Raw genomic sequence first — 27,183 nt, forward strand, 5'->3', positions numbered from 1 at the left:
ACTCTGATAGAGATTGGAATTTTGGGGGTGTTGGAGGCATTGCACGTCCTCAGGCTGTGAGCAGCCAGTAGAGAGCCCCAAAAGTGGGAGAAGAGGGAGATCTTGTATCCCAACAGCAATGCCGTGGCTGCGAGGTGCCCTACAAGACCTGTAGCAGCTCCAGTTCAGCATCCCCGTCCCTTCCACCTGCTCTGGGATGCTCTCCCTCACACCCTGCAGTGCATTGTCCCCATGGCGGGGCAGGCTCAGTGCTGTGCTTGTCCCCACAGTGGCACGCGCTGTCCCGGGAGGAGCAGGCCAAGTACTACGAGCTGGCACGCAAGGAACGGCAGCTCCACATGCAGCTCTACCCTGGCTGGTCTGCACGGGACAACTACGTGAGTGATGCTGTGGCTCGAGTCCCATAGGTGTAGCCCAAAAATGACCTGTGGAGGGAGGGGGAAAATCAGGTGCTGGTTATCCATGGTAATGCTGTTTCGGTGGGGATGGTTTGTATAGAAATATGTGTTTTGGCATTGGTTTGAACATCCCTTTGGCTGCTCCACGTGGCACATCTGTGCCACGAATGTTGTAACTCTGCAGCTGCCACTGTTGCTTAGTGCCCAAGGAAAGAGAACTTCTAAGTGATGTGAATGATGTTTGGAAAGCTCCGTCTGTTGACAGGAGCATAATAATTGTGGAAAATAAGATTTAAAAATGCAAAATAGGAGAAGAGAAGCTGCTTTGCATGAGATGAGTGCTGAGCTCAGCCTGCCAGGGGCCCAGTCCAACTCTGGGACCCCTCATAGGGCTGCATCCATAGGGCAGCAATGCTGTGCCCCAGCCCTGGGCTCCCTGTGCCGCCCTGCAGGGTGATGGTCACCGAGCCACCACCTGCCCTGCTGGGACATTGATCCCACAGGGCCACCACGGCTGAGCAAACCAAGCACACCATGTTCAAAGTATTCAAATGCAGCTGTAGTAAATGCAGACAGTGGCACTGCTTGCTCTGCCAGTTTGCAGGCTGGCCCCAGCTCCTTGGAGAGGCTGATTCCCAAGTAAGGGTGTTGCTAAGAAAATTAAAAATCCACGTTCAACAGGGGAGAAAAAGGAAAGCTCCTGCGGCAGGCAGAGAGGGACAGCAGATCGAGGTGCATGCTCTGCCCATTGCTCTGTGCCACGTCCCACCTAGATGTGCAGGGCTGGAGCGCTGAGAAGTCAGCGTGAAGAGAATTCATTTCCTCTTTGCTATGTTAGTAGTAGAATAGCAAGGCAATAAGCGAGCTTCCAGTGCTGCAGAAGCATGGGATGCAGCCTCTTCTAGTGGCTTTCTCAACTGTTTTGATCTCACATGCAGAGAGCCCTGCCTAATGAGCTCATTAGAGACCTGGGGCAGGGTGCAGAGGGCTGTTGAATATCCGCCTGTTGCTGGGCTGTGCTGCTCCATCCAGGGTTCCAGTGGTTCCCTCGCAGCCACAGTCTTGGAGCTGTGCTTGAAGCCCTTCTTCAAGTGCTGTTCAAAAAGCCCCAAATCAACCAAAACATCCTCAAATAGCCAGAAATCATCCTAATGTCCTTACACAGGTGTAATAATTAGCCATAAGTAAATTGCTGGGAGCTCGGCTTCCACGTGCAGCTTTGCAGGGTGAGAGCTCTCTGAGACCCGGGATGCCCATGGAGAATCAGTGGCAGCACCCAGGAGTGCTCCTCTATGGGCATCCCTAGAGGGCAGCAGCAGCGCTGTGAGCTGGGCATCATTGTCCTTCAAGCCAAGTATGTTGTCCATGGAAATCCCATCCCTCCTGCTTCTCTCCTCTTGCAAAGCACCAGGAGTTCTCCTTTCCCAGCCAGCACACACCCAGGCTCAGAGCACAGCAGCTCTCCCTCCAGCACTTGTGAGCAGCTGCTCCAGGTCTCGTGGTCGCTGCAGGAGCTGCTGTTCTCTCTGGAGCCCCAGAGAAGAGGAGGAGGAATGTAGGTCACCTCTGCTGCACATGACTCGGCTATTAGGCAGGAAATACAGTTGCTCCCACACTGAAGAAAGAGCTCACCGCAGCGCAGAGCTTTCCACCTTCACTCAAACCACAAGAAGTCATACAAAAAGGCAGAGGGCAGAGGAGCCCCGTGAGCCGCGCTCCCCACACCGGCCAGATTTGCTCCAGCCTCTGTGTGCCCTCCTCCCTGAGGTCGTCGGGGAGGAAATCTGGGCCTAGTGCTGTTCTGCTGTTGGGGGGGGGTGAAGAAAATGCGAGTTCTGTGATTGTGTGTTCTCCTCACCAGGAGTTCTGATCACAGCTGTGCTGTGTTGTGCAGGCAGAACCTCCTGCAGTGCTTCGAATGGAGCAGGAGAGCCGGGTGATGTTCAAACCAATGTCCTGCAAGGAGGAGCCAGTGTGTAACTGCATGCAGTGCAGCTCTCTTGCAACTTTTTAGGCACGCTGCAGTGTGAATGGGGGGGCTCAGCTGGGGGAGGAAAGCTGAGAGGGCAGTGGGGTGATAGTAGAGGTGTGGCTCCATCTCTGAGTTCCTGCAGATGTGTCAAAGTGAGCCCTACTGCCTGCAGTGCTGGATGTGGGGACACTCACCCTGCTGGTGGCTTTGGGACTTCCCTGGGTATATTCCCCAGAGCTCAGAGCTCCCTGAGGCCCCATCCATCCCCCAGCACCGGATGATGGGCTTTTCCTTGGCTTTCCTAGGGGAAAAAGAAGAGGCGGACACGGGAAAAGCAGCAGGACTCCAACTCAGGTAAATCCTGCAGTGCTGAGCCGTGCAGCCCTCGGTGGGCACTTCGGTTTTGTGTGGGATGGGTGATCCCACACAGTTGTTGTTTTCCACGCTTTGCCATATTTTCTTTCATTCTCCCGATCATAACCAATGATCTGTGCATTTCGTGAGACAGAAAGTCAGCATTTCTGTGAGTTTTTCATAGATCAGCTTGAATTAGAACACGAGTAGTTCGTGGAAACTGATACGATGAGATACTGTTAAGTGCTGATCTGCATGTATACATTACTGCTGTTATGCAGAGCATCCAGGTGAGTGCCCCCTACAGACTGCCCTGGGCCATCCCTTTGCTGGCTGTGAGCTGGGACCAGCCCTGCCTCTGCTGCTGGGATGACACAGCTCAGCTCACACAGCTCCGTTAGAGGCCGTTTGATGCCCTCTTCAAGCTGTCCATAAAAAGCAGTTCCAAAACTGTGTCCCAGTAATGGCTTTGGTTTAGTTAATGCTGCTGGTGGCATTTGGTGCCGAGAGTGTTGAGAATGCACGCATTTCAGTGCCTATGAAGTGTGTATCTATCCGTGCATATAGACATACAGCTTGTGTGTGACAGAAAAACACCAGATTCACCCTGTGTGGATGGGAGTATTGCTGATGGCGCCCAACAGCACACACTGCTGGTGCGGACAGGAAGGTGCCCTTGTCCAGTGCTGCAATAGGGCTGGCAGAGCAGCCTGAAGGCCACCCCAGGGGCTGCAGGGCAGAGCTGCGCAGACAGGGCTGCTCTCTGCGGGGCCACCTCCGCCTTCCAGCACTTCTGCAAGGTTTCCTCTCCTCTGTGCTGCCCGCAGCCCACCCGCTGGCACCCGGTTAGGCGCCGCAGGGAGCAGGTAAGGAGCACTGCAGGCAGCAGCTCCGTCACTGGCAGCTTTCCCAGCCTTTAGGAACGTGGAGGTGTCACAGAAAGCTGTGAATTTCCTGGCAGTGTCCTGCAGCCCAGCTGGGTGCTGCTTCCCAACACCCCCCTCCCCAACACTGCGATCACTGATGTGGTTTTTTTCCCTAACGATCACTTTTTTTACAGGAGAAATGGTGCCACCACCATTCTGTTGCAGAAACAAAACTTGGGATTGTAGTCTGTTAGTGGTGTGTTAAGCGGCTGAAATGATGTTGCCTCTTTTCTTCCTCCTGCTCCTCCTCCTCTTTGTGCCTCTGCCTTGCCCATTCTGCGCCACGCATGCTTCTGTGTTCAGATCCTGCCTCTCCTAAGAAATGCAGAGCTCGCTTTGGCCTCAACCAACAAACGGACTGGTGCGGCCCGTGCAGGTGTGTATCACATCTCCACCTCGCGGGGTTCTCCTGGGCTGCGGGTCTGGCACTGCTCTCTGCTCCTCTGCACACACAGGGATGCTCCTCAGGGCTCACTCAGGGCACCCATGGTGGCTGTTGTCCCTGAGCTGCCACGGGCAGTGGCCGTGTGATGCCAATCAGCATCTCTGGTGTTAAAAGCTTATTTCCAGGTCTGCCTCTGTGACTGTGGTGTGGGGCTTTCCGCCCATTTACAAACCCCCCTCGAGGGCCGGCTGGGAGTCTTGAAGGTCTTTGCTAATTTTCCTGAGGTTTTTCCTATTTACCCTAGAGGTAACCATCTACGTCGAGATGCACCTTGTTGGTTTGCAGCACCCAGCATGGGGTGGGAAAACCCCAAGCAAGGAGCTGGTTTGCAAATGTTCCACACCTTGTGTTTCTAGGGCATGACCCCAAACGAATGTGCTTATTGCAGCCTGAAGTCATTCAGTCCATCCAAATCTGAATCCCGGAGCAGATCCCAACCAGTGTGGGGTCACTCGTGGCTGATGTGGGCTGAGTGAGGACTGATGCCTCCCAGCCCCGGCAGATCACAGAGCTCTGAGCATCAGCAAGGAGGTTTGGTTGAGGAATCCCTTGGTTGAGGTTTCCCCATCCCTGCAGACAGCCCAGATCAGGCTGCAGGCCTGTGAGCACTGATGGAGCTGTGGGTTTCCTGCTCGTTTTGGGGAGCGGGACCAGATGGCCTTAAAGGTCCCTTCCAAATGATGCCAACTCTGTGACTTCATTTGAACTCTCCTCATTCAGCTTCAGCTCTAACTCTCTGCATTGCTTCCAGTTAACGCAGCCTGCTGAGTTTGTAGACCTTAGCATGCTTTTTTGTTTCACTTTTGCCTCTCCAAGCCTCCTTAGACACATCTTTCCCGCAATTGCCTGTACTAATGGACTGCTGCCAGTTCAAGGGCTTCTGTCCTCCCTGCAGTGGTTGCAAACACCTGTAGAGCGCAGCTCCCACCTGAGCTTACAACAGTAACTGGTGACAAATGGGTGCTGCCGGCTGGAGGTTTCACCTTTACGCCAGGACGAAATGCTGCAGGGTGCTGTGGTTCCTAAGGGGCAGGGATACATCCTTTTAGCTGGATAGGAGCCATGCAAGCTTTAGTATCAAATCTGCTGCTTCTCCATCATTTTAAATCACATCGAATCAGCTGGTTGATAGGTTTCTGCCATCCTACAAGGAGGTGATGGAGGCTCTCTGTCCTGCAGCTCCTCAACTGTCAGTAGGAAATGCAGCTCATCCTGGGCTTGGCTGCTCTGGGAGGCCGCAGCCCACGTAGTGTTCCATGTTCCTTCCAGCTGCACTGTTGTGTTCTGTGCTGTGTTAATGGGGTCACCCCAGCTAACGATGTCACTGACAGCAGTAATGCCATTTCTCTTGTCCGCAGCCAAAGCAGTGTTTAATACTGGGCTACTTAATGCATGTTCCATCACTGTGCAGTTCTTCACGAGGCAGATTAAAGAGGTGTGTGCCTGATCAGCGCCTTCTCCATGGGCTGTTTGCTCAGCTGAGGCAGTCGGGGCAGAAGGAAGGTGTTCCTTTTGCCTGCTGTGGCCGTGCTGCCTTTATCAGTGCGCGGAGCAGGGAATTGCTCCCTCACCACTGTTAGGTGACACCCGCGGTGCTCCGTGGTTTGGAACTTCCCTGAGCTGCTGCAGAGGATGCAGAGCAGGTGATGTGAGGAATACGGGCACTCACTGCCCCGCTGCAGGAAGCCCGTACCAGCAGAGCCCTGCCTGCAGGGCCGCACACGTGCTGCTGCCAGAGCTTTCTCTCCTGCTCTGTGCGTGGCATTTTGTGCTCGTATCGCGGCTTCTGAAGGGACAGATGGCGGCAAACAAACACGTCAGCCCGGAGAAGCCACGGATGGCTTTATGGATGGGCGGAGGCTTTTGCTGCGCAGGAAAGCAGCTCGCACTGCGAGGGCCGGGCTGGGAAACTTGCCGCAGGCAGAAACGCTCGGTCGCGTTGTTCCCGGCTCGCTGTGCCTCCGGCCGGAGCGCTGCCGCCGTGATGGCGCCCCCTGGCGGGCGCTGCCGGTCTCCGTCCCCTGCCGGCCGGTCTCTCCCCGCCGTGACGCTCCCAGCCCCGCCCCGCGCTCCGCTCGGCGCTCGGTGACTAAATTCAGCCTTCGTTTACAGATAACTCTCTTCACTGTTCGTAGGAGGAAAAAGAAGTGCATTCGGTACTTACAAGGAGAAGGACGCTGTGCCAGCCCAGTTTCTTCCGATGGAAGTGCTATAGACTCCCCTCCCTCCCCCCCGGACGCACTCCAACGCGTACCCTCCGCTTTCCCTTCAGACAAGCTTGCAGCCCCCGCAGACTCCACGCACAGAGCGCACACCGACCCCCTCCCCGTCTCCGCTCCCGTCGCAGCTGCCGCCCGCTCCTCCACCCCCAGCGCCGGCTGCTCTCCTGCGCCCGCAGAGCCCTCAGCCTGCAGCGCGGCTTCCACGGGCACGTAGCGGGTCCCGCCGCCAGCCGCGCTTGCTGAGAGCCCGGCACTGCGCCGCCACACGAAGGACCGGAGGCCCGTCCCTGTTCCCCGTTTCACTGCCCGGTCAGGCAACAAAGACCGGAGGGTGCTGGAAAACTCGTTGGGTTCTGTGGGGGGGAGGGTGGCGGTTAAAGATAGCAAAGAGATTTTTAAAAAGGTTTAACAAACAAACACAAAACATACCAAAATTGGAAGTGCTGATGAGTAAATAAGGCTTTTGCCCCCGCCCTGTGCTGCTTTTTGGTTTGTTTGGGGTTTTTCTTTTGTTACTGCATTATCTAGGAGCGTGGCACAAAGCACAGCCCCCCCAGCTTGCTGCAGTAGGTGGCAGGTGCTCTCAATCTAACACTGGCTTCCAACGTTCCGCCTTCTGAGCTGCTTTAGGCCGCACTCCTCCTGTAGCTGTTATGCCACAGAGCTGGAAAAGCTGGAGCCTTTTGTAAAAGCCTTTGTGTCTGAAACTGAACCGCAGCGACACTTGCTTCTGAAATGACTGAAATGGATGAGAGAGAAATATTTAAACAAAGGAGATGTACGTTGTAAACTTCCTGGTTGAGAGCAGGAAGGTGCTGTTGACAGGTACTGCTCTGTGCAGGGTTTGCTCCCCACAGCCCAGGCTGTGTGATGGAGCTGAGCCGCACGCTCTCAGCCCTGCCCGCTGCCCACAGGCTGTTTTACCCTCTGCAAGAGCAGAAACGTTTCTTGCTGATTTGGTGCCTGACTTTTTAAAGAGCTTATCCAGGCTTTTTCTAGCAGATCTCCCTCAGCACGATGCCAAACGTGAAGCCGTTCTCTCCAGCCTGAGAATCATGACCAGGTTCTGGTATCACACTCTGAGCTGTGGGCAGGTTCTGGTCTCTACAGACTGATGTAACTCCTGACTTACCCAACGCCCCGCTGTCCCCATGTTTACACTCTGGGCACACAGAGCACACTCCGGCCCGGTGTGCATCTCCTGCTCACAAGAGACGCATTTTAGGCAGCTGAAAAGCCAACAAACCGAGGGAGGGAGGGCTCTATTTTTTCTACTTTACAGATAGGTTTTAGAGCAGAGCCTACGAATCTTGTGGCCACGTTATCGTGGGACTGAAGATGTCCTTTATAACGTACAAAAATATTTTTCTATTGGGTTTTTTTTCTTAAAAAACTTGCTTTTTTTTTTCCATTGGACTCCACTTTTTAAACAAGTTGATGCATCAGAGATCGGACATCACAGAACAAGAGCACTCACTGCTCTGCACAGCATCTCTGGGTCCATCCCCCCACTTAGGTACTTCTGCTTACGGTAGCGTAGATCTTTAACTCGTTTTAGCTTAGAGCACCCACCCAAACTTGTTGCTTTTTATTCCCCTTCTGTGTAAATGTAACTTCAGAAGCACTGAACGAAAGCGACGTGCACAGACTTAGAGCAGTTCCAAGCCTTAGAGAAGCAGCGTTACCTGCAGTGCCCGCCAGCTGCACACCCTGAGCTTGCAGGTTAGCAATGCAGCCCTTGCTCACACACCACGCGCTCGTCTTTAAGTTATTTCAGCAAGCTCACACAGCAGCGCGGCCCAGCACTGAGCACCGCAGCTCAGCCATTCCCAGACCTGACTGACTCTTCTGACTACACATTACACACGTAAACCTTAAAAAACAGCTCAGTCTCGGCTCACCGTTCTTCACTCTGATGTAAGGTGCTGACAGGTGACAACTGCTGTCAAAGCCACAGCTGACAAATGGGCCACACTGCGCCCGTCAGCGGGCAGCACGGGCTGTAAAGCTGGCATAGCACAATACCTGCTTGGTACTTCAGGGCTGGATGAAATGTAACTCGGCAGCAAAGATGGGTATAGAGAAAAAGCAGACATCTCTGAGTAACACCAGAGGAAATGTCAGGGAATTCCTGACCAGTATTAAACTGCATGCTGTGACCAAGGGCCGGGTAGCACTGAACAGCCCTCATTCATTTCAGATCTTGTTAGGACTTCCCTTCATCTATTTCAATGCTACCTGCAGCCCCTCCACGGAGCCCGCACTGCCTGCCTTGGTCAGGGCATGCTGACAGGGAAAAGTCCCATCTGTGTTACAGCTCCTCACTGCTATTCAATTCCTGCACGGCCTCCTTGGCGACACCTGCCTTCCCACGTGCACCCATTGCACAGAAGTGGGCATTCCCACAGCCACACGCAGGTACACAACGTGCTGAACACATCTCACACCAACAGGGCATCGCCTCAGCCTGCTGTTCCCTGAATGCCTTTATGGCACAACTGAGAAAACCTCTTTCTTTCCACAAAACAACTAAGAGAGCTCAGAGCTGCCCATTGCTGAGACAGCACAGCGAGCTGACCAGCTTCTTACACACACCAGTGCCAAAACAGAGCTCCAAAGCAGTGCCAAAAGGAATCTTCAGCAGTGCTCTATCAAGTGTTACCACTCTGTGCTCGTGCGCTTTCTTAATGGAAGGAAAACATCGCCCTGAAGGTTTTAATCGCAAAAAGAATTGGTTTTTCCAGTTGTTACAACAATCTCAGCTTCTCTCCAATGACACACTCGGGTTCCTGGGAGCAGTTTGAATGTAGAATCATGGAAATACCACTTCGTTAAACCAAGTAAAACCACTGTCTGTATGTAGCAGGGATAAATGTTTTGCAGCTGTCCTTTCATTTGTCCAATGATTATCCATCATTCGTTGTAATTTTTTTTTACTTCACCGAGTTTGTATTTTTTGGCTTTTATGTTCAAAAATATGTTTATAGCTTTATAAATAAAGTAATTGCCAGGCTGGCTATTCAGAATAGGCCACTGGAAACGAGAATCCTATCGCAGTGTCCATTACTTGCTTCTGAGAGCTGAAGGAATTATCTCGTGCCTTTATGTGTAAGCATTATAGCATAACTTCCAGTAGCCTTCAGTAGGTGAGGCTGAAACTGTAAGCCATAAAGAAGGAGAAATACCTCCTTGCAGGTACACGGCTGCCTGCTGATACAGGAGACACCGGCAGGTTCAAGCTGAAGAGGAAAACTCACGCAGCAGTTGCACTGTACGCACAGCACCATCGTGCAGAAGGTCCCTCTCCACAGCTTGTACCACCAGAGACTAGAACAGGTGTTTCCTTGCACTGCCATACACATCGGGCAGCCAGAGAACAGGGGCAAAGCCTGAGCCAGCACTACAGGGGGATCCCAACCAGAGAAAGCAAGTTGTATGGATGCCTAATGAACGAGGCTCCTAACATCAAAGTTTGTCACAGCTTTGTAATGCCCCGAGCACAAAGCCAGCCCTTTTGCACACTATGCTATTCTGCCACAGCAGCATCAGTTCTGGGCAAACTCCTCATACCAGCAGCCAACTGGCACCATTCTGGAGCAGAAGCCAACACCATTTACTTCACCATGCAAGGATTCGACCTCAAAGGGTTAATTCTTAGGCAAGCTGTTTTCAGAGTTAGCAATTCTTGCCACAAGTGCTTTGTGCAAACAGTAGAAGCAAGGCTACAAGAAGGACAAACTAAACTGCCTGTCTCTTCCTCATCTTACAGCACAGGGAGGCACCACATGAGGCAGCAGCTGCTGCTGACCAACACCCCAAGGAAGCATTTGCAGGCTTCTACCACTGAGCACAACTACGGCCTCTGCATTAGAACTGACACATCAAGGATGAAACCAGCGTATCCTGAGCGCTGACTTCATGCACAGAGATGGATTTGTTTCTTGTAAGAATCCAGGGTAAGCTGAACACTGAACCACAACCACTGATAGCAGAAGCTTTTCACTAGTGGAACTTTAACAGTTGTGCTGTTTACAATACAGGATGCTTGGCAGGCTTTGAACGTCCCAGTCTGTAACACTAGAGCATTTTATGCCCACTGACAATGCTATCAGCAGCACAAAGCCAGGCCCAGCAGCCTTATGAATTAGCATATGTGACCTGCAGCTGCCTCCAAAGCATGGATCTGAGCACTGCTTCACAGCAAGTTATGAATGCTTTCATTAATGGTTACATCAAAGCAAGATTACCTCAAAGCTGATAAGCCATCAAAAAAATCCATCTGGATTTAGCTTCAGATTTAACGTGAGGAGCTGCTGGCTGTGGCTGACCAGCCGCTTGCATTCTCACCACTTAACACAGAACCATTTCAGTTCAGTTCACCGCTCCCTCAGCACTGTTACTGTTTCTCACACACTCAGAAGTGACAGGTTTAGTTTCAAACAATTAGAACCGTCTGTAAATACAAGATTAAAAGCCCTTTATTAATTCAGAAGTGAAACACTGATATTTAAAGTGAGATAAGTATGTTTATTAAGGTTCATTCTACTCTAAGATTTATACAGAGAATGGAATGCAATACAAGCTAAGAGCACACCTCAGATCTACCACAAAACCACCCCCTACTCCCTATAAGGGAACTGTAAAAAAAATTAAAATAAAGATCAAGAAACCAGTTACTGTTTAACTAACTGCAAGTGGCTTTGTCCAAAGAAGTCAAGCTCAATATTGCATTAGCTTTGTATGCAATAAGAAGTCTCTACAAGCGGAAGTATCACATACATAGGCAAAAAGATCTCCCATGGATACACGAAAACCAGGTTTTAAAGAGCTACATCACAAGGGTAGTTTAAAATTGCCTAAAAAACAGCCACTAATGGCATGCACAGGTCAGTAATCTCAACTTTGGTAATGTCAGTTATTTTTGGTCAAACCTGGATCCCACTTTCAGCAAGAAAAAGGATAAAAACACACCTGTCCCTGTGCAGAAAGCAACGCACATTCCATCTGCTGCCAGCTGGAGGCAGGCCTTCAAGGAAGCATACCAAGATTGCTGTCAGAAGCTCGCTTAGCTCTAGGTGACATCCTGCACTACTCACTGGTTTATCAGACAGGACCAATGGGACAAGGAAGTGGACAGATCTTTTCTTTTTCTTTGCAGTTGTACAGCTTTAAGTAACACCAATTTGCCAGAAAGTTTTTGTAAGAAATCCAACTATTTTCCTAAGCTTTATGTAGCTCCCCAAGACACATTTAACGTTCCTTCCTGAAGCCACCAATACCCTGTAAATCACTGCTTTGTTCTTCCTGAGGAAGAAAGCGAAGGTGGTTTTATTTACAACGGTGGAGTCAATGCTTAAGGTCGTAACTGGACTTGGAACAGTTAAAAAAAGTATAATGAAGATGACAACCTGAAGTGCTACTTTCCATACAGAATCCACACTTGGTTCAGTTTTATTCGTTGCAGAGTAAAGTAAAAAGAACATCCCATCACACTAGTAAAAACGCAGATTGAAATTTAGACTCAAAAAAAAAACCCCACTACACATGCAAAGGGAACAATATCCTGCTAACGTAACTTCATTTGCTGCTGCGTTTGTCTAATATTAACAATTATGAACAGAGCAGTGCAACTAGTATTTGGAACAATCCTTACAGTGTTCGAGTGTCAGGCACGGCGCTTCACTTCTCTTCACACCACTGGTTCTCCTTACGTACCTGGAAGAACAAAGCAGCTGGTAATGCGATGCAGCAAGCTTCAGAAGCTCAAGGGAAAATCAAACTTCCATAAGCATTTGGGTTTACCTACTAGAAAGGCATAACGTGAAATTATGAAGCACCACACGTTAATGCAGCAGAAAAACAGCTAAATTCTAATTACGCCCAGATCAAGTACCTGTGCTTCTTCCTCTTCAGTGAAGTCATTCTTAATATTGAATGTCTTGCGAATTTCTTCTGGAGTTTTTCCCTTGATCATGTTGGCAACTGTCTTGCACGTGACATCAAGCAAACCTTTGATGTCCAAGTAATTTGCAGCCTGTAAAACAGTTTCCAAATTTAAAGCTTCCAGATCAATTTTCTGCCTCTGCAGACGTACAACTAAAGCTGTGCTCCCAGCACTGCAGAATGCTATAACCACAAAGAGCCAAACCACTGCAAAGCTTCTAGCTAGAACCTGAATTAACTGTCTACAGTTTACTTGTCAAACAGGAGCCGTTTCCACCACGAAAGCCCCATCTCCTTTTACACAGGGATTCGGAACCTTGCACAGCTGAGACCTTGGACACCTCAGTGCTGTCAGCCAGCTCAGACAGGAGCTGCTGGGCTTAAGAATCACATCAGATGCTGATCCAGCTTTTTTTAAATCCACATTTCTGCAGAGCTCCACAACCACCCCAAGTAACAAACTGTCACTGAGACCCAAACGCTATGGAAGTGAAACAGTCGGCTGAAGGGCCACAACTACGGACAAGTATGGGAACTGATAGATGAGCAAGCATAAATGAGTGCCCAGCTTTATGTTAACGAGCATCTACCACTCACCAGTTTCAACCAGCAGCCTCTGTTGGAACTGCTGCCCTCCCCATATTCTCTGCATTAAGAAGTTACTAGAATAAGAAGCATCGAGCCTTATTTGTAAAGCACACAAACAGAGGTCGCTGTGCAGCACGGCCTTCATGCTTCCACAACAGACTTACCAGGATGAGTTCAAAAAGTGTTCCTTGGTCTACTTTCAGAAATTCCTGATCCCACACAGGGATGTCATCCGTTCTTTTCTCCTTGTTCTCATCATCCTCGGGAGGAGGTGGATCATCTTTGTGATGGGTGCACCACTGAATCACCTAATTACAGTTTTGGTAAGAAACTTTTACAAAAGTGACTTTCTCACTAGGCCCCAACTCTAACATATCTTTATTTTAGGAGCACTGCACTTCTCCCTCTGGATGGATATTAGAATCACATGTTCATGTTTCATCATCTTATATTTGCCTCTTAGAAGAGCTAATCCCCAGTCCTGGAACCCAGCAGTCAACACAAAGCTCAACTGAGACAGCAGCCAGTCAATTAAATACTCAGGATTCTAAAAAGCAGCCCCACGTTAACAATAAATCCTGTGCGGACACAGACAGAACCACACAGAAGTAACATCAACCTCATTTTGAGGAGCTGGAACTGTTTGAAGAATTACACTCAGTAAGCAGAATACAGCGCAAGGGAAGGGTGTAGAGAAGTACTTGATAGCTACCAACAGGACAGGGTCACCACACTGCAAAGTTCAGGTTTCTGAGACAGAACTGCTTTACTGCTTTGGGGCTTTTTTAATAAACAAAACCCATCTCATCAATAAGATAATTAAAAGTATCTGCTCTGAGCAGAATGCTGCTCCATGCTGCCAACACAAAGGATCTCCAAAGGCTGAAGCTATTTACGTACACCTTCACTAGGAAATGATTCCCAACCCTGTGCTTACCCCAACACAGAGCAGCTTTTATTTTGGCCCAAAGTTTTCTATTTCAGAGTAAAAAAAGTCTCAAGATACAGCAACATTTTTCACTTTCTTATTTGTCCCAGCAACAATCAGACTATTTATAAGCTTAGAACACTTACAAGACACTGTTCATACTCGGTGTTAACTGCTACACAGGCAGAGCATCTGTACAAAATGCTCATCAAACCATTGCCTGCCCTTTAACCTCTCTCCTTACATTTTGCACTCATGAAAAGACACCTCAGCTGACAAAACCCAGCCACAATCAGTGCTTTAAAGCCATGAGATGCCTGGGAGCACAGATGTCCAGCAGCACCCCTACGCCTTAGGAACCCTGCCCAGCCTCCAGCTGCTATTCCAGAAGGTCACTGCTGTAAGTCTTCAGCCACGAGCTGTGAGCCTCCTCCCAGCTCTCAGATAAGCTGTGCTCACGCACCTCACGATGGTGCTTTACTTGTAGCAAATAGGAAATATTTTTAATAGCAATACTTAACTCCAGCATTAATTTCACATCTCATTACTGAGACACAGCACCACCACTTCTCAGTACCTTACCTTTTTTAAAATAGCTGCGTTGACATTTGGAAGAGGGACGGGGTCATCATCGCCTTCATCATCCATTCCCAAGTCTACAAGCAGAAAGATGACTCTGCAATCAGCAGCCCAAAGCTTTGTTCTCCAGACTGCGCTGCTTTATTAATTCTTCACTATTCTAACAATACCGAGGCTGAACAAATAGCAAATGATCTGAGCTAAGGCAGGAACTGTGGGTTCCACTAAGTGTAAGCTGAATAGCTGAATAATGCTGCCTCCAAAGAGATGCTGACATACTTTGAGCATGAGCAGTCTATTAAGTCAGTTCCTTATCACAGCAGAATGTGATAGTTTCAGGTTCCGGGAATACAAAATGCTTAAGAAGACATTTATGGATGTTTACCATTTTCAATCCACAAGTTAAACCGAACTGTTCCAAACAAGATCTCCCATTCTTTTATTAGAAAGGAATTTAGACCTAATGCGGTGAGCACAGACAATATTTTGTCTTGCACAGGAGCAGTAAATACTGAAGCTGTTGTATTTAGGCGAGTCAACTACTGTCATTAGGGGGATATCAATTAGTACTATTTTTTGTTTAGAATATGTGATTTCATAGATTCTGAAACAAAATGCTGTCATTACAGGGTACTGCATATGTTACCAGTTACTGGACGCTCCAAATGCATGCTTGGAACATACTACCAGATCCTGGTGTAAGACATCACCAAGCAGTCTATCCAAAGTTGCTGGCACAGGGAAATACCTTGAGAAATACCCCATCATCAGTCAGCTCCGCTCAGCTCATCCCCAGCCCTCCAAAACTGGACTTTCATCTGTTATCAGAAAATCAATGCTTCCTTGGGGGTTTCATGATGCAACCTCACTTTTTACCTCCTCCCCTTCATTCACATCAAAAAGACAAAGCAGTGTGTATTAACTGATGGTGCTTAAACATGCATACAGCAGAATGCCATTTCTCTGTGCTGGTTAGCAGACTGATCTCGGTCAGATTACTGAGAGGCCTTTTGGCCTTGGGCTGATGGTGCCCAGCTTGCAATACCTTCACCACAGACAACTTCCATCAGTACCTGTGTGTCACCAAACACTGCCAGTGACACAGCCTGTGTGTGAGCAGATGGAGAGGAATTACGATCCCACTGTATTCCCACTGATTGCTGCACTTCCTGCTCACGTCGCTCACCGTGTTTGAAAGTATCTCATTATCAAAACTAAAGTGGTCCAATGGTTGGTGTATTTCAACTCTATTTCTGTTATTGTGCTTACATAGGAGGAGTCACAACCAAAGATACACGGCCAAGGACTTCATTTTAACCAGATCTACAAGAAGGTGTTTTCTAAATTAACTTGTGAATATGCCCAAAAACTGGGAAGAAAACAGTAAACAACGAGGACTTGCACCAGACAGATTAGACACAGTTTGCTCTGTATCGCAGCCATCTGGCAACTCCCCTCCCCCACCACGAGTTCCTTTGTTTCAAATTCATGTCAGCAAGAGATCAGAACCAACTATGTACCAAATAATTTACTGTGTAAATCCACAATACACGTCTCCCTTCAACTCTCCATTCCCTGCTTTAGTTTATGTCCTCCTTCTCAATTTAAGACAGTTACAGAGCAACAACCATTTGCACGATTAAAAGAGCTCAGCTTTCAATATAAACCAGAAGTGTCCATCAAAACTTTGCCTAACTCTGACAGAACTGAAGCAAGCTGTAGGCAAAGCAGTGGGGGATTTACACCCTGCCAGCCTGTTGGGAACTGCCTTAAGAAGAAGACTGCAGTTCAAGGTTTGAGAGAAAATATTTACCCCAAACCACGTTCAAGCTGCACCAGCAATTGCTCCAGCTGCTGTGACATGAGACAGCAAGTCAGCCCTCTGCAGCACAGCACCAGCTTGTCCCCCTTGTCACAAATCCTGCCCAAGAGCACTGCTGCATGCACTGCTGCCCCAGCTGCACACTTACCTTCCAGCATAGTCTTTATGGTTACAGACTGCTTTGCAATTTCAACATCAACTTCAAAAATCTCTCCATCTGAGCTCTGCAGCTTAATCGAAGGCATCTGCAAGAGAAGGACAGTTATTTTCACACAACGTTCAACAGATTTTACAAGTTCAGCTGATTCAAAGATGCAGGCTGCCTTCGCTATTTACACTGCTTCTCTTTACAAAAGCACTCTTTACTAATCCACTCATTTGTTTTCACACACAGCACAACACCAGAGCTATCTTGCTCTTGAAACAGCCCTTCCACAACAACTCCAAAACGCTGCCTGTCTTCCAACTCAGCCACTGCTCGTTTTAACCAGGGGCAAATCCCCAAAGCAGTTTCCAAATGAGAGCGCCTGGAACAGAGCAACAAAACAGAAGTCAGAAGGAACCTCCAGATGTGCTCCAGGCCAACTCCCCCTCGCCCCAAACGGAGCCAAACAAAGCAGAGTACCCAGCACCAAACGCTTCCTTCACAAAGTGCCTGAGAAAGCAATACAGCACTACGAGGAACCCTATCAGCACTGAACACTGCTCTTATAGAGTAGGAAGTTACATCAGCACTTCGTTAACATTAGGAAAGCGTAAGATGACTCAGTACTTTTTACTGAGTTTTTTTCAAGCACTGATAAGGCCCACGGTGCGAGCAGCAGACTTTGAGAATTCCACTAATAAATCTCATTTATGGAACAACATCTTCTCATACTCTTAACTCAGAGCCAGAAGAAACGTACTCGATACAGCAGCTACCAGGTTACAGTTTGTGTCTGAAGCTGCGCTTTAGGTCTGCAGAGACACTAAAATGAAGGGACCCGAAAGACACAACAAACCTGACGGCAGAAATGCATTAATCAGTCCCAACACCCGTGGGATGCGTTCCTTTACCATTCAAAGCATCTCTCTGCAGCAGGCCAGTGCAACACCCATAACCTTCCACAAGACAACAGCTTGAAAATACCTACAGCACATAACTATAAATGCAGCCTGCAAGTTGTTTCAGAGGAAAACCCCAGAGACAATGAATTTCGGATTCATGTAATTCCAAATTCATTTCCATCCTTTTCCAGACGTCCTTTCCCAGCCAAGTTTACCAGCTAAGTGTGCTGACTCCTTGCAGCACTACCTGAAATACCAGGAGTGAATCAGCTGCACCACTTGGACCAGACATACATTACCCTTTTTCAGATGCTTTCTATAGCTCCTCAGTACGGCTGAGCCTGACAGCACTGCAACAAATCGAGGTCAATGAAGGCCAGCCAGAGTATGTTATTAAGCAGCTCACAGCAGCCCCAAGTCCTCATTGCTTTAATTTCCATTTGGCAGAGCAAGCAGCTAGTTAATGTTCACGCAGCAATGTAACCCTATATGACAGTGCTGCTTCTAATTAGGATTGGAGTTTTAGAAGGACACAGTCATGGCCATTCTGAGGGTATACACATGTACATTAACACCCACAAAAATCAAGTGAGAATTAAAGCACAATCCCACACCGCAGCTTAAACACGTTCTGAAAGGGAGGGGGGAGGGGAAGGAATATCAAGACATACATTTTGCATTTAAGGCATCTGTTGTTGCAACACTGGGCTGCAAGCACTCAGCACAAGCCCAGCTCCATACGGCAGCTCCCAACCCCCTGCCTGTGCCTGGGATTACATAATGCCGCACAGCAGAGCCGGGGATGCATGGCAGGAATATCTGCCTGCCTGCAGGCTGCTGCATCACCCACACCTGCTGCCACCACGGCCTGTACCTGCTCGGTACGAGCCTTCATCAGCCGCAATCAAATCAGCTTAGCCATTACCGGTGACAAAGCAGTGTATTACGGATACAAATATCGCCGTTTGCTACATTTCAGTCCGTTTTTGCTGTAATAGATCTCTGCGCACTGACAGGCCGCAGGGAACAGCACCATTGTGACTAACAGCCCCGAAACGCCGCTCCGGATCAGCGCAGCTGGGGGGCGGAGGAGGAGCCGCTCCGCGGCCAGGCCCACCGACAGCGGCCCGTGTGCGACCCGCGGGCACCGCTCAGCCCCCGGCCCGCCAGGTGAGCGGGAAGGAGCGCCGGGCAGAGCCCCGCCTTGTTTACAGCGCGGCGCTCCCCCTCGCAGCCGTCCCGCACGGCTCCGCAGCACTAAGGATCCCGGCCCGGTGCCGCTCCCCGGCCCGATCCCTCTTCGGGCGCCCCGCAGCCTCACGGCCGTCCGCCCCCAGCCCGGCCCGCGGCCCAGCCCCGCAGCTCATCCCGACGAGGGCCGCCTCAGGTGCCGCTCTCCGCTCGGCCTCAACGCCTCCCGCCCGCGGCGGCCTCACCGTGAGGCGCAGGCGATGTGTCCGGCGGCTGCTGACCAGACCCGGTAACGGCGGCGCTCGGGGCTCGACTGCGGCGGCGGCTTTATGGGGGGGGAGGGGCGCGGGGGGAGGGGAAAAGGACCCGGCCTCTCGCTGCCTCGCAACCGCCGGGCTGCCGCACTGAGCGCCTGAACGAAGTACTCCGCTTCTCTCTCTCAAACCGCTCCGAGAGCGACTGTGGGACTAACAGCTCCTTACTGCAACCGCTGGGATAGGGGAGGAGGGAAACGGAGCGGCAGCGCGGCGGGAAGTCCGATGGAAACCGTGGGTTCTATTCGGGCAGTGACGGGGCCGCACGGCACAGCGCGCAGCGCACGGGGAGCGGCGCGCGGAACAACGGCTGCGGCGCCACCACACGGCGGGGCCGGGATGAGCCGTGTGCGCTGCGCCGCTGTCGGTGTGAAACGTGGTCGGGACGTCGAGTGCGGGACTTTAGGGCAGTTATTTACCCGGCCACAGCCCGCCGTTATCGCAGTTGCTTCGCTCAGAATCGCTGCTGTTGTTTTTAGCAAAGCCAGTCAGGCAGCGAGGAGCAGGCCGGGCTGGGGCACGGAGAGCGGAGGCCGCGGGGGTCGCTGCTGGGGGAGCAGGGATGGGCCGCACACAGCGGGATGCCGGCCGTGCGGCTCAGCTGAACGTGAAGCCACATTATGTCATGTCCCCCAAATGGGTGTCTGAGGACTCAAAGCACTGGTGGAGGTGGAAATTAGTCCTAAGAACTGTGTTTCTCAGCACTGGGGTGCTGAGCAGCTCGTTAATTACTGTATGCTTGAAGGTGACCAAGCAATACATCCAAGCCTCAGAAACTGATCTAGAAAGGAGTTAATCCTGCTCTAATTATCTTCAGTTGTGCCTTCTAGTCTCAGCTCCTGTGCCTGGGATGCTCATCTCCATGGAGCCCTTCACAGCAGGTGAGTGCACAGCTGAAGGCGGCAGGTGCTGCTTACACACAGCACATCACTGATGTGTTCCTCAGGGATCCTGCTGGTAGAAACTGGGGAATTGTTGTCTGCAGTTTGTTAGGACTTAATTGTCCTGTGTGTATAATATAAATTTATGTATGCAGGGCCTTTGCACACATAACATACCCCAAATATACCTCAACATATTTACCTCTTTCCTCTAAAATCCCTTCATCTCACAGCTTTACTGTAAAGAATGGCTTTCACCACACTATGAGAAACAACACTGCCTTTATTTTCTTTGTGTGATACTCCTTGACTTAGAGGATCAGGTGGGGGCAGAAAACTGCCTACAGAAAACATCGGCAAGTCCGGAATACTTTTTCCTGATGCTGCCCATGATGAAGGTTTCTGATCAGTCAGCACAAATTCCCTCACCCTGCAAATCAAAGTCAGTGGAAAGGTTTGCTTTCCACACAAGGCGTATTAATAGAACCTAGAAACAGGCAGAAGACGAAGTTCTGTGCCTGAACATCAGCTGTGCTTGCTTTATAATTCAAAGGGATTAAGCATTACACTTGATAGAACTCCCTGAAGGTGCCACACAGAAAACTGAGTTTGCAGTGGACTTTGAGTGTATCTGTTGAATTAGAAGTCTGGGAAAGTTAAAGCAACAAAAACACCAAGCTGTAAGAAGTGGCAGACAGCTGCCACAGATAGGCTGTAATCACGTGAAGGCCACCTCCCACTGTGCCCTACATATCACGTAGGGAATCTCTCAAAGCTAGTCTGAATGCTTTTTGCTGTCTTTGTCATGAAAAAAGCCACTGCTGGTGATTGTCCTGCAAGTCTGTCAGTGTTAGCAACACAGAAGATTCATCCTTCACCAAAGCTGCAAAGCAAAGAACAAGATAAACAACAACAAGAAAAAAGAGACCAATCTCTTGTTATGTGCACAGCTAATCGCTCCAATGCAAATAATCCTAAAGCTAAGCATTACCATCCTGAGTTGTAAAGGCAATAGTACCAGGTATCAGTCACAGATAAGTTACAATGAAGGACCTTTTACCACTGAGAATTCAGAAGAAGGGGGGAGCTTAACGCTATAGCAAATACATGAAATGATTGGAGCAACTAAGATCAACATAAGCTTAATTTAACGCTTATCAGATCCAGAAGAGCTCTGACCTACATTCTTGCAGCATCACTGGGCTGTGGGCAGAAGCCAGCTGAGCAGCTGCGCAGCCATAGGGGGAAGGGAGTTCTGACACTGAACATGGCGTTAGCAACAGAGAGCAGCCTCCTGGGCACAGCGCTGAATTAGTCCAGAACCTTGGACTATGTTTGTAGCTATTCCTCTTGGCTGTTCAGCTAAAAATAAACATTTTCTCTTATCTGTGCCTCCTTCCCACCCCTCAGCTCCACCCCCAAAAAACAAACAAACAAAACCAATAAAAAACTAACCAGTTTCCACTCTACTTTTATAGACAGAGAAATGCTCTTTGTTAGTGATGGTTGTAATTTAGAGATTATGGAGATAACACAATGTAAAAAGATGAGTATTTTTTTAATACAAGTGTTGCACAGGATTATCAAAGCCCAGGCTTTGATAGCAGGCTTGAAAGAACTCAGCTCTGCTCCACCAATAACAGGCAGGGAATCATCACAGGACTCAGTCTGCATTTGCTGACCAAAGGGAAGGTGAGCCTGCAAGGGCTGAATTCCAGGAGACCACAGCTGCTGTGGCAGAGCCTGGTGTCACTGCTGGGAAGCAAGATGTGAGCACTGAGCCTGGATGAGCAGCTGGTCTGTATGCACAGGCAGTCAGACTCACAAAAGTGGTCTTTTTTCTTCAAGGAAAGCAGAAGGTAGGGAGCATTTCTGAGAGCAAGCGAGCACTTTTTTTTGTCTGATACAGATGCTGGAAAAATACTGCTGGGCTCCTTGTGCCAGTGTTATTTAAAGCAGTCTTGCAACAATGCAGCAGAAAAGAAAGAGAATTATTGTCTCCACTAAATTCCATAAAAATTGTGTCTCCACTTCATCAAAAGCCGAGCAACAGGAGCAAGTTGTCTTGCTTTCCGTGCAAGTTGTGTCCCTGCAAGGCAAGGTAGTGGGTAGGCACTGAGGAAGGCAGAGCCTGCAGTTCAGATGATATAACAGCAGTAGGCTGACAAAACTCAACCAAACTATCTCAGGCAATATCAACGGAATTTTTATTTCTTTATCAGCTTCTCCTTCTCCATCAGATGACACTTTTGTGCTCTCCTTGCCCAATTATGAGGATCTGAGGCAGCATAGAAAAGATGAGGGGAAACTTATTCAAGAGAAGCAAGCCTATCTCAAGCATATTTGCTGCATGCTGTTCCCAGCCTCATCTGCGGTCTACCTCCATCTTATGTGGACATGCTGGGTTTTGTTCCATTTTTGCCCTAGCACCCATAGAAATGATTTGGACCACTCCAATCCTACAGTCCCTGTTTCTGCACAGGGAAGGAGATGCTGCTGTGTGGCAGCTCGCTGCTTCCAGCATGGTTAGAAGGCTGCTTAATTCCACCCCATGGCACAGATGTGGGGCCATGCTGCACCTGCTGGCTTGTGGGGAAACACGTGGCTGCCAGAGCAAGAACAGAACAAGAATGACTTGGTGTAACTGGCCTTCAGAACAGCTTCAAGCAGCTATTTGTGAGTTTGTGAAGACCTTTCAGCACCGACTGTGATATCTCAGTGAACTGGGTTGGCTTTACAGGGTTTTTCTTTACTGTGTGGCTGGTGAAGCATGGACACAGGTACCCAGACAGGTGCTGGGATCTCTGTGGAGACCTCCAAACGCAGCAGGACACAGTGCCAGGCAGCAACTCTGGTGGCCCTGCTGCTGACAGAGGGATCCAGAGGTGCCCTCAGCTCCAGTTCTGTGGCTGCACAATGCTGTTATACAGCCTTCCAGCTGTTCAAAGTCCAAAAGGCTGATTGTGGGCTGGTCTTGGTGCCAGGGACAATAAAAAGCAGAGGCTTTAAGGTTTCAAAGACCATGGGAATAAACGTAGAACATTTCACAAGTCAGGTTAATTGAAAACATTTTGATAGGAGAATGCAGTGGAAAAGTGACAGTGCGGTGACGTGCTGAGCTGGCTGAGCAAACACTGGATTAACATCAAGAGCTCAGAATTTTATATCTGAAAAGGAGAAGCCGGAGCAGCCTCTCAGAGCCAACACATCTCACACAAACCCAGGGCAGCACCAGGCAGCGTCCCGCTTCCCTGAGGACAAAGGCAGTGAGTGGCAGAGCATGAGCAAAGCTGGCTGTAAAGTGGGTCAGGCACAGAATGAGCAGCAGAGGCTCCTTCCCAGCAGCCCTCCTCCAGGGCCTCCTCATTTCTGCAGAACTCACACCGACAGCTACAATAAAGACGGGTTTTGGCCAAGTCTGACAATCAAGCAGCACGGTGGTGGTGGTCTCAAACCGCCTGAGGAGTGCAGGCAGCAGGAAGGCAGGCCAAAGCCTTTCCATCAAATGTGAGATTACTGGTTTAAAATGCAGAGTCCTGTTTGACAGTTCAGCAGTTCGTATTTAAATGTATCATCCCATCTCAGACAGTTCCTATGTTTTGTTTTGTTGTTGTTTTAAAGAGAACAGTTGCACTTAGGCGTGATCTGATGAGAAATAGAGAAGTCAGTAAGAGGACCACAAACATTTAGTTTGATGTATACCATCTCACAGAACGCTGCATTTGCTTGCAGTGTTGATGGTTCTCATCCATCCCACCCCAAAGCTGCCACCAGAGATGCTCACCTCAGTTTGCGCCGCCCCTCTTCCGTCACCCAGGCAGCGAAGGTGGCACAATGCAGCCAGCAGAAAACCAGCAGAAATGAGCTGATATCGATTGGAGACCACTGGACACACCTGAATTATCTTCAGTTGATGTTGCAAACCAAAACCAAAGTCCTGCCATCTTCACAGCAGTTTGATGACGAGGTAATGGGACAAACAAATACTGTGGATCTCACGTGCTGCAGCTGAGATGCAGCTTTTAGCACAAGAATGCAGGTTGGGGTGCATCTCAGTCTGAAGCAGCTCAGGTGTGTTTTTCTGGTCTAGTCCTGTAACCTTCCCAGAAGAGATGTTCTGGAGCCTCTCCACAGTTGATCTTTTCCAGTACCACAGCACCCTTCTTCTCTAAAAGTGATGCTTTTAAGTTTTTTGTATGTCAGCAATATATATGTAAGCACTTAAATACTATTAGCAGTCTGTGTTTTATATACTAGAAGCAGTTTCACTTTCAGCTATAAGCAGTTGCTTACCATGCAGTAATTGAGATCAGGTGCTGCAGCTCTCAACCCACCTTAAGGAATAACACTTTTAAGCTACAGCACAGGTTTTAAAGGGCTAAAACATGTTGCACTGCTTAATTTAAAACCTAAAGCGTTGTTTCAGCCTTTTTTTTCCTGTACATATGCCAAAGAACTCTGGTCCCTTGCTCAAGAGAACACTTTGTCTTTATTCACATCCAGAAGGAGCACAGCCAAATGAGTTAAAGCACCAGAACCTTAAAAAACCACAGTAAGCTGACTCAGCTGCTTACTCTGCAGGGCTTTCTCAGTGTGTTCACGTGTCCTGAAAGATTTCTGTGTAGCCCAATGTGACTTTAACTTCATCCTTAACCTGTTTCCAAACTACCCTGTCTGGAACTTGCAGAGAACTGATACAGTGCAGGCATCGCTGTACAGCCATAGCTAAGCAGTCAGACTGTGTGTCTGGGCATGACAACTGCAGCAACCTACAGAGAGTAGCAATTCTGTTGTACAGACTGGAAATGAATAAAACAAATCCTGAATTGCCACAAATTCTCAGCATGTAAGTAAAGCAAGAAGCAATTAAAAAGTGTGTGGCTGGTATACAAGCAAGGGATGAACAGAACAACACCTTGAGTGAACTGAACGTGGTGTTGCTTAATTTGCAATTCAGAGCAGCCATTCGATAACCTGCTGCTTCTTACAGAACAGACCATTTTTCCAGAACAAACAAGTGCTTTCCACCTTCAGCCCTGTCCTGCTCCACATCACAGCTCCTACAGCAGGAACTTGTGGTGGTGCTAGTAAGGAAATGAAGAGGTAAGAATGGAAGAACACAGGGATGTATTTATTGAACTACAATGAAGATGCAAAAAAATATACTGAGCACTTCCATGTCTTATTTTCGTGTTGTCCGTGAGAAAATGTACAGCTGGCCTTTAGGATTCAGACTGAACTTTCTAATCACCAGAGGAAAGACTTTGTCCCAGGCCCTCACCATACAATCTTTATCAATGTGACATTCAGCAACTGAAAAAACATCCAGGCTGACCTTTGATAGTAACCAGACTGGAGTACAATCAGATGAAACGTCGAAGCTTTCATCAGCAATAGGTACACTCCCCACCTCTTCTCCAAGGCAGAAGCATCATCCAGGCAGACAAGGAACAACAAGGTACCCAGTTCTGTCCATCTTCACCTGCCTGTGCATCAAGAAACCTTACAGGTATTGTCAGACCTAAGACAGCAGAGCAGCAGTGCTGAGCTTGTATGCAGCTGTGAGCAGCTGGAAACTATCTGGCTTCAGCCTGAGCCTACAAGCACAAGTGTCCATTTACCTTGGAGAAAACAGGCACCTGTACACTGCAGCTCTCATCAGCCACGGCAGCTGAGGCAGCAGGGCTCTGTGGGATGCGCTGCAGGACAGCTGAGCACTGGGGTGTGCCAAGGGACAGGCAGCAGGTGGGGGCAGGCAAAGAAGTAAGAGAATGAAGGAATGAAAACCTGCAAATCTGTATGTCCCAAAGCCTTCCATCTTCCCCTTTCAAAAAGGAAATTACCAAAGGCTTTCCTGTGTATGGGTGTATGTACTGATACCTGGATTCTGACTTAAAGATTCCTTAGTTCAAAGAACAGATGAGAGGCGTTTACTTCAAGCTGATATACTAACCCAGGAAACAAACATCACTGAATGATAAAAACACAGGACTTTGAGCTACTCCTTAATCACCTTTCCAAAGCTTCTACCAGTCTCTGCAGTGCAGAAGGAAAGGTCAGTACTGATCTGTGAAACAAACTGAAATCCTGATTATGTACAGCAGCATCACAGGTTGAAGTGAAGCTTACATCGAGAAGTGATCCTTCCCCTCTACTCTGCCCTGGTGAGGCCTCATCTGGAGTACTGTGTCCAGTTCTGGGCTCCCCAGTACAAAAAAGACAGGGATCTCTTGGAAAGAGTCCAGCAGAGGGACACAAAGATGGTGAAGGGCCTGGAGCATCTCCCCTATGAAGAAAGGCTGAGTGAACTGGGTCTGTTTAGCCTTGAGAAAAGCAGACTGAGAGGAGATCTGATCCATGTCTATAAATATCTGAGATGTGGGGGGCAAAGTGGTGAGGCCAGACTTTTTTCAGCAGTGTGTAGAGACAGGACTAGGGGAAACAGCCAGAAACTGGAGCATAGGAAATTCTCCACGAATGTGTGCAAGAACTTCATTACGGTGAGTGACAGAGCACTGGAACAGGCTGTCCAGGGGGGTTGTGGAGTCTCCTTCTCTGGAGATATTCAAGACATGCCTGGACACCTACTTGTGTGACCTGGTACAGGGAACCTGCTTTGGCAGGGGGTTGGACTCGATCTCTGGAGGCCCCTTCCAACCCCTACGATTCTGTGATTTCTATTTTAAGTTTTCTCTCTTCTCTTGAATCTCACCTAGCTGGCTGCCAAACAGCACTGCTAATCCCCATCAGAACAACCATTGCTTGTTCACAGTGTGATGTTCTTAAACACAAAAGCCTGCAAATGGCCAGTCACAGTATAACCATGGAGTGCAAAATCTGGAGTGACTGTCAACATACTCTGTTGACTTCACTCACAACTGCTTGTATTTGCATACAGAAATGGAACAAATGAACTGCTTCCCCCTGCAGCAGGGGAGGCATCGTGCCAAAGGCAGTAGGGCAAATCATTGATGGAATTGTGTCAATGAAGGTACAGAGTTCTATCTGCAAAAGGACAAGAGGCAAGTGAGAGGAAAGGGAACTTAATGAACTACTATCTAAAGCAAAGGAGCTTCTTTTTGTTAGTGATCAAAGCAAAAGCTCCCAACATACGAGATAAAAACAACAAAAGGAACACCTCCACGTGAGCATTAGCTTTAGAATGCTCTTCTCCCTGTAAAGGTCACACTTAGAAGGACTGAGCTTTCCAGAAACAGTCTGGAGCTCTACCTGAAGGTAGAATTTTTGTAAAGAAAAAAGTAACCCCTCAAGCCTTCCAGAAAAGGTGTGAATTAATGAATTGTGAACAGAAGTGTCTTGAAAGCTTGACTATTAAGCAGCCCTGCAAGAGAAAACCTCAGAAAAGGAAAAAAATCGTGTGAAAGCAGACCTGCACACATTGCTGTGTGTAAGAAAGAACACTCCTCTGTTTTGTCACACTGAGACCAAAAGCCAGAGTATTTTAAACAGTCTGAATAGCAAGGGGCCTCCATTCGAACAGGCAGCCTAAGCTCTTTTAAGATGTGTCCAGTAAGAAGTTGCAAGCATGGGCCCTAATAATGCAGAACATTTG

The 27,183-nt window shown here is 48.9% G+C and overlaps 2 protein-coding genes across 7 annotated transcripts in view; one reads left to right on the forward strand and one right to left on the reverse strand.

Annotated features, from left to right (window-relative positions):
* TCF7 (transcription factor 7) overlaps nt 1-9,324 on the forward strand; it is a 56,199-nt gene extending 46,875 nt beyond the window's left edge. For 2 of the 5 annotated variants that reach the window (XM_072347874.1, XM_072347875.1), the window contains exons 8-11: nt 270-377; nt 2,676-2,724; nt 3,954-4,026; nt 6,231-9,324. In XM_072347874.1, coding sequence (XP_072203975.1) covers nt 270-377; nt 2,676-2,724; nt 3,954-4,026; nt 6,231-6,531 — 531 coding nt within the window. In that variant the 3' untranslated portion in view covers nt 6,532-9,324. Of the gene's footprint in view, nt 1-269; nt 378-2,675; nt 2,725-3,784; nt 3,914-3,953; nt 4,027-6,207 lie in introns of those variants that run through there. The other 3 variants (XM_072347877.1, XM_072347876.1, XM_072347878.1) reach the window with 3 other exon arrangements.
* A 1,447-nt stretch (nt 9,325-10,771) lies between these two features.
* Nucleotides 10,772-19,034, reverse strand: SKP1 (S-phase kinase associated protein 1). Of its 2 annotated transcripts, none has more exons than XM_072347879.1 (6): nt 18,661-19,034; nt 16,326-16,422; nt 14,359-14,432; nt 13,013-13,156; nt 12,211-12,351; nt 10,772-12,032 (listed from the first exon to the last, which is right to left on the reverse strand). In XM_072347879.1, exons 2-6 carry the CDS (start codon nt 16,420-16,422, stop codon nt 11,997-11,999), a joined length of 492 nt encoding a protein of 163 aa, XP_072203980.1. In that variant the 5' UTR covers nt 18,661-19,034; the 3' UTR covers nt 10,772-11,996. The 2 variants fall into 2 exon arrangements, with proteins under 2 accessions (XP_072203980.1, XP_072203981.1); XM_072347880.1 differs by lacking the exon at nt 18,661-19,034 and adding an exon at nt 16,741-16,878.
* Nucleotides 19,035-27,183: the final 8,149 nt, after the last annotated feature.

The sequence above is a fragment of the Excalfactoria chinensis genome, chromosome 13 (genome assembly GCF_039878825.1).
Source record: "Excalfactoria chinensis isolate bCotChi1 chromosome 13, bCotChi1.hap2, whole genome shotgun sequence".
Taxonomy (NCBI): domain Eukaryota; kingdom Metazoa; phylum Chordata; class Aves; order Galliformes; family Phasianidae; genus Excalfactoria; species Excalfactoria chinensis.

Coding starts and splice junctions, on each gene's coding strand:
- SKP1 (XM_072347879.1), bottom strand. CDS start 16,422: ATGCCTTCGATTAAGCTGCAGAGCTCAGATGGAGAGATTTTTGAAGTT. Junction 14,433..16,325: donor CATAAAGACTATGCTGGAAG/GTAAGTGTGCAG, acceptor TTCTGCTTGTAG/ACTTGGGAATGGATGATGAA. Junction 12,352..13,012: donor CACTTTTTGAACTCATCCTG/GTAAGTCTGTTG, acceptor ACTGTTTTACAG/GCTGCAAATTACTTGGACAT.